A 12,530-nucleotide genomic window follows, 5' to 3' on the forward strand; every position below is an offset into this window, starting at 1 on the left:
AATCATATGGTTTTCTTGTTCAATTTGCAATTAATTTGCACTTGTGAGTTTTCAAAAAAGCTCACTCGTGCAAGTTAATTCCAAATTGAACTCGAAACCGTATAATTAACTATACTAATTAACAAAATGATTACTAGACGAGGTTTAGCAAAATATCGTGATTTGTCTCATGGTCAGAGGGCCCATCAATTATTTCACGAAGCCGAAGGTTTAGGCAAATAATTGATCTGCGAGACACTGACACTGCGATAACCGAGTTCGATAATTGTTTTATCATTCGATCACCAAGTTTGTTTCCATATTTAAATCACTCTCTGACATCTAAGGGAAACGATCTGCCATTTTGCACAAATTAAAAGAGCGTGTTTTCAATTACGCATGAGCAGAATATTATTTGTTGCAAAACCCATTAGACGGCAGTTACTTGCAGGTCACGTAGTGGGCTCACGAAAGGAACATTATAGCGAACGATAACTCTTGTTTTTTACAGGCTTTATTAGTATGGCTGTGAAAGTAACTTCAAGTTTTATTCAATACAGCTTTTCTCGATTTCTACTGCCGACGTATGAAGTGTCGTAGTATGTCCATTATAGCGTGTCGAATGTTTCTTATCTTCCAGCAGTAAATCAAAGGGTTCAGAGATGAATTAAGAAATATCAGAGTCCATGAGCAGAGTGAAAACCTCTTCTCAGCGATACTCGGCTCGTGGTTTGCATTAAGAGCCATAAGGATCGATTGAGGTAAGTAACAAAGCAAATACACGAGATATACGTAAAAAACAATGATGGCAGATTTTCTGAGGCTCGCAAATCGTTGTACTTCTTGCATTTGAAGGGTTTCCATTTGGTTCTTGTGACGTTGTACAACTAAATAAATTCTGATATAAACTATTGCAGTAGAAACGAAGCAACAAGTTGCAACAGTGGTGAATATGACAGAATTAATTTCAACTGGTGACCAAAATGGCATTATAGAAAGAAAAGCACTCAACAGCCATATTGAGATCACCACTGCAACAACACGCTTGTGAATGACAAGTTCCTGGTATCTGAGATGAAGATGAATCGCCAAGAATCTGTCGACGCTTATGGCCACAATTCCAAAGAACGATGATAAAGAAAACAAACTCATCATTGTGATAAAAACTTTGTATACAGCACAGCCCGGATCGGCTGCTTGTGACCACTTGACCAGAAGTGAGATGTAAAATGGCTGTACCAATAAACCAACACCAAGATCAGAAGCCGCAAGACTAAGGAGCAATGTTTTCAACGGTTTCGGCAGCGACGTTTTCCGTATCGCGTGGATTGTTACAATGCCAAACATGGTAGCTGTATAGGATAGAAAGCTGTTAAACACACAGTTCGCAATGGAAGTCGAATGAAGCTCTTTAACTTCCGCTGGTGAGGGAATGTACTGTAGTGTATCGCAAGTTGACTTCGACATGTTCATGACAGCTGGCGTCTAACCATTCAGTTTCTTCCTACGCTTTACAGCTTTACAGCCCGTCGTTTTCTCTGTTTCTCAGCTTATACTGCAGCAGAAGAGCCTATTCATTTGCCTAAAGGAATAGTTTTATGGTTATTAAGCTTAAAAGCAATTGTCAAACCATAGAAAGCGATAAAAACATTTGCAGGACTTGCCCTTTCCAACCTTTCCACTGTTCTGCTCACAAACACGAACAACACACGAATAACAGTAGTTCGATCGCACGAATTTCCTTTGAATAAAATGAATTTTAGCAATCAGTAATTCTAATTAAACTTGCGAGACTCCAGCTTCCCAATTATTTCGTCCTATCCGTGAGCTGCAAGTGAAAGTAATGACGTCATTCGCTAGTCTTATCAAAAATTGTAATGCATCTGAAAAAGCTTAGTCACCACAACTTAAACAGGTGCGAAGTCTTTAAATTTGAAACCGATCTTACTATTTCTATAACTGGTGATGAAAACTAGCTCTAACCCATCAATCACCGTCAACTTGGTCACCATGAGGATCGTTAAGGCTTGCGGGAAATTTGATCGATTAGAAAAAGAAAAGCCAACGAAATATTTTACTTTCTTGGCGAATGAGATGAACACAACATCTTAATCAGTGAGTCAACGGCACTTGCAAACATGTTGACCGCCAATAGATAAAGCGATCTTCAGCTAGCCTCTGTAGCCATGGTTTCCTGAAAACAATGATCGCATGCATATATTTATTAGATTTAGCGACCATAATTTGCCATGTAATCGTGAATGTAGAATACATTGTTAAATGCATGGAACTATCTTTCGCGGAATAATCAGTAAAGGAATAGAAACTGGCGCCTGTCATGTGTGAAGACTGATGCAAACAAGAGGGTTGCTTCTGACTGAATTCCAAAGTTTATGAAGCATTTGTTTCCTGATGACTACTTAATTCGAATTCTCGTAAGCTGTCACTTTAAATCGTGTTGACTAGGCGTCATGGAAAACGACTTCACAATATGATAATTTCAAATCGTTGATATGAAGATCGGCATTTCCTGTGGAATCCTGTTAAATTTCAACGCTTTGAAAGTCTAAAACTCATAATTTAGCAAAATCCGTGTTTAGTATTGCTTTCTTTGGATCAATTTTTGTTTCTGGGCAACCGACCATGATAAAATATGATCGAGTACGAAAAACAATTCGTGCACGATACAATTACATCCACCACGATGATTTTTACATCGAGGTCGATTACTTTTAATCGAGGTGGATTACTTTTAATCGACTTGTTATGGAGGTGGATTACTTTTATCGAGGTGGAGTACTTTTTATCGAGTTGGATTTTCATCGAGGTGGATTGTTATGGAGTTCGATAAAAATCGTCTTGTTCAATACGTTTGATAAGACTATCGAAAAAGTCCAGCTCGATAGGAAAAAGAGACTGGTACAGAGAACGTGACATCTCACCCGAGGTAGACTGGTAAAGAAACTATTTCTCGTTGTTTGTGAGCCCCTCGTAGAAAGAAAATGGGATCCAGAAAATGTGTAGCCGAAATAAGGAGAGGTGACGACGGGGGGAAGGGAAAATTTTGCAGTTACTGCGTGGTAATTTGTAATTTCCGCTGGACTTTGTGTATGTAACATGAATAAGGTAAGCTGTTTTTTGTTTTTTCAACTTGAAGTAAGTTTCGTTGGGAAAATTTACCAGTAAGGGTCTGGCAGCAGGTATAGATAAAATGTAAATTAATATGTGTAAGTACTTATTCGGCTCAGCTTTAAAAGTAACGGTCATGTATATTCTCCTCTTTAAATAATGTATATATTTAAAATTCTTAAAAGTATGTTGTAGTTAAAAATTAAATTCAGGCAAAAATTAAATTCCTTTGTCTCATAACCCTTTTATTCATTGATTATGAATAATTAGGGTTAGAAGACAAGGGAAATTGAGAATTGAACTAGGTTAAAATTATTTTTACCTGAATTTAATTTTTAACTACAACATATACAACTCAACAATAATGCACTTTTTACAAATCTAGATTCCTTTATTAAGGTTCAATATTATCAACCTTATTGTGCCTTTTAGTATCAACTATAGATTGCGGTTTACTCTGACGACACTCATGCATACATATGATGGCAATCAATAAACCTTGAAAACAAAAACTAAGAAAAGGGATCACAATCTTCCAAATGGAGAGGCGTAAAATGGTTTTTACGTTTGCCTTCCTTTCATGAGGTCTGCCAAGATGTTTGAGGGCAGCAAAAAAAGTAATCAAGTTATTACAATTCTACCAAATATATGCAACTAAATGCAACACGTTTCTTGGGAACAACATTTTTGGCTACCTTAAACGCTGCCTCCTTTTTTATGTTAAGTTTGCAACACTCTCAATTGTTTTGATGCAGCATGATTGTAGGATACATTACTTTGCATGTATTCACGGCAGGATAATAGGACATCCCACCTTGGAATTTACAATTATATTTTCTGTTAAAATGATACATACATTTGATCAATATTCTATGTCTATATGGCTAAAGGAGCTATGTCACAGGGATTTCACAGATTTCTTTGGCTAAACTGTTCTGAAATTATAGTGGTAGGTAACTTAACCCATGAAAAATATTATCTTTGAACATATAAAGGAAGTTAAGACATGACCTTAATTTGATTGAAATCAAACTAGAGTTATAAATATTGATTTTTACCACGCTCTGAAAAGTTTAGCATTAATTTTCAATTTACAATCCATTTCCAACAAATCTATCCACAGTCACAAATATGGTTGCTGACAGGTTCAGGGCTCTATTATGGCAATTGTTAGTAACAATGGCACTTGATTTTAAGGTTTCCTATGCCACAAATTTAAATTTCTACTGTTCGAAAATCTGTTAAAATCCGCAACAAAGCTCCTTTACATTTTACATTGCGTAAATTAAATTTTACGGTTGGCCTACAAGCCAAGAAGAAGGTTAGACCAATCAAAATGTAAATTGAGAACAATAGATCGGGGATGGCTATGTTGTTCTAAAACTGATCTTCGATGTTAAAGCATGTTAGGTTAGGTATCATAACTGTTTACTTGAATCATTCAAAGTCTCTTTGTATGAATGCAAAACCCACTATGTTGAAAGCCACGCAAAAGTATTGAGACTAGGCAAGTTTTCCTAGGGGTCTGCATCTTTTTTCGATGGACTACTGTCTCTTTTATTCAATGTCATTGATTTATTTAGGCAAAAAGGCAACATCCTTTGTTCTCATTTAATGTTTTGATTGTTTCAGTTTAGAAAGGTATACTGTAGCCCAAAAAGTGATAACAATGGGTTGACAGGCCTACACAACTCCTATCCACGTGTCATAGCCGCTTTGAGAGTTTTGCTCGAACTAGTATATCTTTGAGGATCTGCCCCTTTTGTATTGTACGATAGGGGGATCTTTGAATATTTCGCTAAGCAATAATCCTGTTTTTAGGAGGACATTTCACCAGAGTAGAGCCGTTAGAGGTCATAGGTCTGCGTGGTTTCCGCTGTTATCCGCGTGTAATTTGTTGAGTTTGACACCTCTGTTTTTGGCCACGTGCTACTTTTTTTGGCTCATTTGATTGCAAGATATGTTTTAAGCTCTCTAAATATTAGCTCTGGAGGGACAAAGTTTGAAATATTCCGTGAGCATGTTGGTTACTTGCATTTTGTATTATTACGCCGGGCCCGGCTGTTTGATTGACTGTTGCAAGTTATGCTGCTTGTTATCACGGGTGTCATATTTATCTTTGTCCGGCTTCGCCAGAGATAGCTGTAGCTTTCCTTGTTGAAAGCTATGAGTCTGTCTTAAAGAGACGTTCTTATGCTTCTTGCATCAATTTCATCGAGCTTTTTGTCCTTCCAGTTTGTTCGTTCTGGGACTGCAAATGTAGGTGTTCACGCGCAAGTCTGTGGACTTTTTTGCGTGTTGTTTATGATATTGTGTGGTTTTATTCAGGCAAAAGCTCTGAATTTAGGAGTTCTTCCTATGATTGTTCATCCAGCTCCACGTTGTGGTTGTCATTGCTTTTATTTGCGATGCTGTCAGGTTTTCTTGAGACTGTTAATAGTCTCTATTTTGTTAGGAGGCTCGTAGCCTTGTAGATCAGGCAAGACCGCGGTTTCGATCCTTCTGGATCTCATCAGTTGCCGATAGAATGGAGTGGTAGAGACCAATGCTCGGTAACACTCCGCACCTGGCATATGTTTTTTGTATTATATACTCGTTCGGCGGATCGAGAATTCTTGATTGTGATTGGTAGTTTTGCCACTAGCGAATGGTGGGCATAAAGTCTTCGATCCTATTGTACACAGCTTGACACTGTGTTTTCTATGATGGCTATAACGCTTATTTTCTCCAGCATGTGTGATTTGAATTGAAGGATAAAACGTAAGATAGTTATGCGTTGCATTTATACGGCATTTCTCCAAGTTTTGGAGGTTGATAACAATGGGTTGACAGGCCTACACAACTCCTATCCACGTGTAATAGCCGCTTTGAGAGTTTTGCTCGAACTAGTATATCTTTGAGGATCTGCCCCTTTTGTATTGTACGATAGGGGGATCTTTGAATATTTCGCTAAGCAATAATCCTGTTTTTAGGAGGACATTTCACCAGAGTAGAGCCGTTAGAGGTCATAGGTCTGCGTGGTTTCCGCTGCTGTCCGCGTGTAATTTGTTGAGTTTGACACCTCTGTTTTTGGCCACGTGCTACTTTTTTTAGCTCATTTGATTGCAAGATATGTTTTAAGCTCTCTAAATATTAGCTCTGGAGGGACAAAGTTTGAAATATTCCGTGAGCATGTTGGTTACTTGCATTTTGTATTATTTCGCCGGGCCCGGCTGTTTGATTGACTGTTGCAAGTTATGCTGCTTGTTATCACGGGTGTCATATTTATCTTTGTCCGGCTTCGCCAGAGATAGCTATAGCTTTCCTTGTTGAAAGCTATGAGTCTGTCTTAAAGAGACGTTCTTATGCTTCTTGCATCAATTTCATCGAGCTTTTTGTCCTTCCAGTTTGTTCGTTCTGGAACTGCAAAAGTAGGTGTTCACGCGCAAGTCTGTGGACCGTTTAGCGTGTTGCTTATGATATTGTGTGGTTTTGTTCAGGCAAAAGCTCTGAATTTAGGAGTTCTTCCTATGATTGTTCATCCAGCTCCACGTTGTGGTTGTCATTGCTTTTATTTGCGATGTTGTCAGGTTTTCTGGAGACTGTTAATAGTCCCTCTTTTGTTAGGAGGCTCGTAGCCTTGTAGATCAGGCAAGACCGCGGTTTCGATCCTTCTGGATCTCATCAGTTGCCGATAGAATGGAGTGGTAGAGACCAATACTCGGTAACACTCCGCACCTGGCATATTTTTTTGGTATTATATACTCGTTCGGCGGATCGAGAATTCTTGATTGTGATTGGTAGTTTTGCCACTAGCCACCAATACCATACAATACAATACAATAACCACACAATATCATAAACAACACGCAAAAAAGTCCACAGACTTGCGCGTGAACACCTACATTTGCAGTCCCAGAACGAACAAACTGGAAGGACAAAAAGCTCGATGAAATTGATGCAAGAAGCATAAGAACGTCTCTTTAAGACAGACTCATAGCTTTCAACAAGGAAAGCTACAGCTATCTCTGGCGAAGCCGGACAAAGATAAATATGACACCCGTGATAACAAGCAGCATAACTTGCAACAGTCAATCAAACAGCCGGGCCCGGCGTAATAATACAAAATGCAAGTAACCAACATGCTCACGGAATATTTCAAACTTTGTCCCTCCAGAGCTAATATTTAGAGAGCTTAAAACATATCTTGCAATCAAATGAGCCGAAAAAAGTAGCACGTGGCCAAAAACAGAGGTGTCAAACTCAACAAATTACACGCGGATAACAGCGGAAACCACGCAGACCTATGACCTCTAACGGCTCTACTCTGGTGAAATGTCCTCCTAAAAACAGGATTATTGCTTAGCGAAATATTCAAAGATCCCCCTATCGTACAATACAAAAGGGGCAGATCCTCAAAGATATACTAGTTCGAGCAAAACTCTCAAAGCGGCTATGACACGTGGATAGGAGTTGTGTAGGCCTGTCAACCCATTGTTATCACTGACAATGCCATGCCTCACTGCAAGTCTTCTTTTGGACCCAGGACAATACCTGACAAATTATTATTGTTTTATGCCTCATTTTACAGAGAGTTGCAACCTGCATATAACATACTATCATGAAGATTTTCCCAAAAAAAGCTTAAGCTTACTTGAACTTGCAAAAACCTTATAGTAAGCTTGAAATTTAATTACACACCAGCACAGACTCTGCCTTTGCACAAGAATAACAACCCGAATATGTTGTCTGCAAAGTATCAAAAGAGGCAGTTCCTTACCTAGTCTTATTCTCTTTACATTTGAACAATTTAATTCTTAACTACAACATACTTTTAAGAATTTTAAATATATACATTATTTAAAGAGGAGAATATACATGACCGTTACTTTTAAAGCTGAGCCGAATAAGTACTTACACATATTAATTTACATTTTATCTATACTTGCTGCCAGACCCTTACTGGTAAATTTTCCCAACGAAACTTACTTCAAGTTCGAGCTCAAACGAATGAGGCCCATGTTACATACACGGCAAAGTCCAACGGAAATACTTATTTCGGCTGTACAATTTCTGGATCCCATTTTCTTTCTACGAGGGGCTCACAAACAACGAGAAATAGTTTCTTCACCAGTCTACCTCGGGTGAGATGTCACGTTATCTGTACCAGTCTCTTTTTACTATCGAAAATCAAACGTATTGAACAAGACGATTTTTATCGAACTCCATAACAATCCACCTCGATGAAAAGGAATCCAACTCGATAAAAAGAACTCCACCTCGATAAAAGTAATCCACCTCCATAACAAGTCGATTAAAAGTAATCCACCTCGATTAAAAGTAATCGACCTCGATGTAAAAATCATCGTGGTGGATGTAATTGTATCGTGCACGAATTGTTTTTCGTACTCGATCATATTTTATCATGGTCGGTTGCCCAGAAACAAAAATTGATCCCTTTCTTTTTGGTAATACAGTATTATACCAAATAAAATTGGGACACGTATCTCTCAATCCACGCGTAATAACATAATATGAGGACGTGGGTTCGAATCCCGTCGGGACAGAGATTTTTCTTTGTTCTTTGCTCGACCGTGAGATGATGAATATTTCATGACCTTTCTTCTTTCGCAACACATTCATTATCTAAAAATACAGTTTGAATTTAGAGCCTAGGATTATCCCTATGCTTGGGTCGGCTTAACGATGCCGGGAAGGCAGACCTTCCGCTCATATTTGCTTTGAAGTCTTCCTTGCACTGTAAGTATCCTTTTCCAAGAATCCAAAACGGCACCGTCCGTGTGTCTTAATTGCAGTAAGTCTTCTATACCTTACCTAGACTGTTAGGCTGTCGGGCGAAGAGAAGCCAAGCCAATGAATTGAGGTTTCGCACCCAATCAAGTGTGCACCGTCCGAGTTCGCACCCACCTTTTCCAGTTCGCACCGAGATGTCGATTGAGTCAGTCGCCTCAAGCATTCACTCTCGTGTTCACGTTTAAAGGACGAGAAATAGTCAGTGGTTTCTCTCTCAAGAGTAATAATAATAATGCCTTTTGGGCTCCAGTTTTCTTAAACTTAACGCTTACATGAAGACATGGTAAGAAATAAAGCCGTAGGGAGCGAACTCCAGCGACCTATCAAAGTGTCGTTTGAACTGGGATGGTGCGAACTTGATTGGTTGCGAAACCTTCTGCTACCGACTGAACAAACGGCTTTCAGAAATAATTTGAATTTTCTCGCTTAATTCGCTCACCCGATTTAATTCTTTCGTGGTTCAACGGCAAACGTTTTATGAGGATGATTTTTCGAAGCGCCTTATCTTGTCATATGCTGGCCCGGGGCGGTGAAGTAGGGTACTCCCAGAAAAATTTGGTGGAGGTGTGCGGCCCGCTTCCCAAAACCCTTACCCTATTTATGACCAAAATCTGCGATTTTCCCTACCTTATTATACTTATGACCAGACCAAAATTTCGATACCCTATTTATGACCGTTGCGGCTAGCTGACACAGTTACCCTAAGCATAAGTTTTGAAGGGCTTCTGTTGTCGGTCTTATCGATAATGATGAAAAAATAGCTTTTTCTAAAGAACATTCCTAATTTAAGACCTGAGTACAAAAGCCTTAACCTATTTAAGACCAAAATGGATACCCTGGTCAAAATGGATACCCTATTTATGACCAAAACGGCTGAAAAACCATACCCTTTGGGGCCGCACATACCTATATAGCCCTTATAAGGGAGTTCCCCTCACCTCGGGTATGCCGGGTACTGCACATTAGTTGTGTGTTGGAACTGTTGGGTCATGGTGCCGGCGGATGAAGTTTCGCAGGATGTTCATGATAGCTCGTCGAATGTGTTTCATCTTCCAGCAGTAAACAACAGGGTTCAGAGAGGAATTCAGAAAAATCAACGTCATCGAATAAAGTTCGAGAGTGTGCTTCATCACAGCAAAACTCGGGGCATGGATTAACAAAAGCAGAAAGTGAGGTAAGTAACAAACCAAAAACACGAGATATACATAAAATACGCCCACAGCGGACTTCCTAATGCTCGCAAAATTTGCTATGTTGCCATTTTGTGTTATTTCACGGATTTCTTGTAGTTGAATGGCTTCCATTTGGTTCTTGTGGCGCTTTAAAGCTAAATAAATCCTCCAATAGATTGTTGTAGTAGCAATGACACAAGCAGTTCCAATAGAAGAAAGCGCTACGGAAGAAATTTCAGTGGCAAGCCAAAACGTAGTTAATGAAATAAGTACGCTGAAAACCCATACTGACACTACCACGGCAACAACTCGCTGGTAAGTCACAAGTTCCTGATATCTGAGATGAAGATGAATAGCCAAGAATCTGTCCACACTTATGGCCACAACAGTAAGGTACGAAGCAAGAGAAAACAACCTTATGACGATGAAAAAACCGTTGTAGGCTATGCAGTCGGGGATGTCTTTTTGCAACCACCTCACCAGGAGCGAGATGTAAAATGATTCGCCTAACAAACCAACACCAATATCAGAAACAGCAAGACTCAAGAGCAATGTTTTTAACTGTTTCGGCAACCACGAAGTTTTTCGAATCGCGTGGATTGTTACAATGTTCAACATGATGGCTGTATAGGAAAGAAAACTGTTGAAGACACAATTGGCGATGTAGGATGAATGAAGTTTTTGAACTTCGGACAATGTCGGGAGATAGTGTACTGCATCACAAGAAGTTTCCGCCATGAATGTTGGCCCTTTTGTGTTATTTTGCAACACGGAAACTGATTTCCTTTCCACTTTGTTTCAGCAAGACAGATGGCCGTTTCGTAGCTATAAAACCTTCTCCGTTGAGGAAATCATCAAAAAACCGAAAGTAGTAAAATGTATGCAGTACTTGCGTTTTCTGAAGTTTTGTTCACATATGTATTACCGATGTGTAAAACTATAAGGATCCGGTTGATTTGTCTAGAATGGAAATGATTTTTATCGATCAGCAATATATATTTAAACCAACTCCAGCACTAACTATAGTTAATGGTAAAGCCGCCAATGACAATTGCTGCAGTTAATGGCTGCCAGTCGAAAGTTTATTTATAGCGCAGGCAATCTGTAGCCAGTCATGCAAGCATTAAGTTTTCTTTTGGAAGAATCGCTTTGAATTTCTGGTGTTTACAGTCTAAAATGTGTTTTGGCAATTTGATCGAGAAGCCGGCCGGAATTTGACCTAGACCGTTCTGAGAAACGCTATTTCCCGTGAACGGATCGCCTTTTCTGTACTGTAAGGCCCCATCCACACTACCCCGGAGGAATTTGGAAAAAGAGAATTCACTCTGGAAACACATCAAATGTTTTCCGTTCACACTACGCCGGAGAAATTTGAAAACGCAGCAATCACTGGTCATTTGTGAAATATTTTGAATTTGTGTTATAGGAAAACTCGAGCAGGGAAATCACCTCCGTTTTCAAAATGTTTTCCGTCCACGCTAAGGCCTCGATCACACTTACGCGATTTTAAAAATATCCGTTTTCGTCTCAACGAAGCAAAATATTTTCGCCCATATTAGTGTTTTCGCTTTATTTTCCTGTCCACGCTGACGCGTTTTTGTACCGAAAACGGAGACTTTTTGATGCGTTTTCGCCTATCGTCCACACTAAAACGGCCTAAAACGCTGATGAAAGCAACAGCCTATGACGCTTTTTTCGTCACCGTTTCCAAAAGGCTCCGTTTTCATCTGTCCACGCTACAAGCGGGGCGTTTTTCGAAATGCGTTTTCAATAAACTCCACGGTTTCGAAAATGACTTTCGAAACCGTTTTCAAATGCCTCTGTTTTCATCCGCAGTTTTGGGCGTTGTAGTGTTGACAATACGCGAAAACGCATCAAAAAGTATGCGTTTTCGAACGAAAACGCGTAAGTATGGTCGAGCCCTAAAACGCAAAGCCGGAGGTTTCAACAAAAGTTCCTCCGGCATGAAGAACGTTTTCGTGACGGATTAGTGTGGACGGTAGGCCTAACGGTCGAAATAATTAAAGCTGCGTTCTCAAATTTCTCCGCCGTAGTGTGAACGGGGCCTAAGAACAACATCATAGTTGATAGCGAGAGACCCCGGTATCACAATATGCTTATTCCAATGTTAAAACCTGCAACATCCGCCAGGTTTTTACACGTTCCACATAACTAGTTCGACATTTATGTGATCTTTAATGACGCGTTCATTAAGTACTTTGTGACCAGCGAATAAATAAAAAAGTAAACATTGACGACTTAAAGGCCTAAGTAGTTTATCAAAGATCAGTTTCACCAAAGGATCAAATTGTTCTATTGGTTGATAACATGGCAAAGTCTGCATCTTGTGACCTATTACTGCACCACTGGCTTCCATTCGGCCTTTGATCGGAAGCTAAAGAACTTTTTAATCCACCTTCATCACCAATTGTGTCTTCAACAGTTTTCTAACCCATA

General features: G+C 39.4%; 2 protein-coding genes across 2 annotated transcripts; both read right to left on the reverse strand.

Moving 5' to 3' along the window:
- Positions 1-477: 477 nt before the first annotated feature.
- On the reverse strand, positions 478-1,452 carry LOC149109072 (adenosine receptor A2a-like). Its single transcript, XM_089294199.1, has one exon. It carries the CDS (start codon positions 1,450-1,452, stop codon positions 553-555), a length of 900 nt encoding a protein of 299 aa, XP_089150325.1. The 3' UTR covers positions 478-552.
- A 2,026-nt stretch (positions 1,453-3,478) lies between these two features.
- LOC110069449 (melanocortin receptor 4-like) lies at positions 3,479-11,024 on the reverse strand. The gene has a single exon (XM_020776972.2). The coding sequence runs from the start codon at positions 10,809-10,811 to the stop codon at positions 9,864-9,866; it is 948 nt and encodes a 315-aa protein (XP_020632631.2). The 5' UTR covers positions 10,812-11,024; the 3' UTR covers positions 3,479-9,863.
- Positions 11,025-12,530: the final 1,506 nt, after the last annotated feature.

Source organism: Orbicella faveolata, unplaced genomic scaffold (assembly GCF_042242905.1).
Source record: "Orbicella faveolata isolate gen_17 unplaced genomic scaffold, um_ofav_v1 contig_25, whole genome shotgun sequence".
In the NCBI taxonomy this organism is placed as follows: Eukaryota; Metazoa; Cnidaria; class Anthozoa; order Scleractinia; family Merulinidae; genus Orbicella; species Orbicella faveolata.

Coding starts and splice junctions, on each gene's coding strand:
- LOC149109072 (XM_089294199.1), bottom strand. CDS start 1,452: ATGAACATGTCGAAGTCAACTTGCGATACACTACAGTACATTCCCTCA.
- LOC110069449 (XM_020776972.2), bottom strand. CDS start 10,811: ATGGCGGAAACTTCTTGTGATGCAGTACACTATCTCCCGACATTGTCC.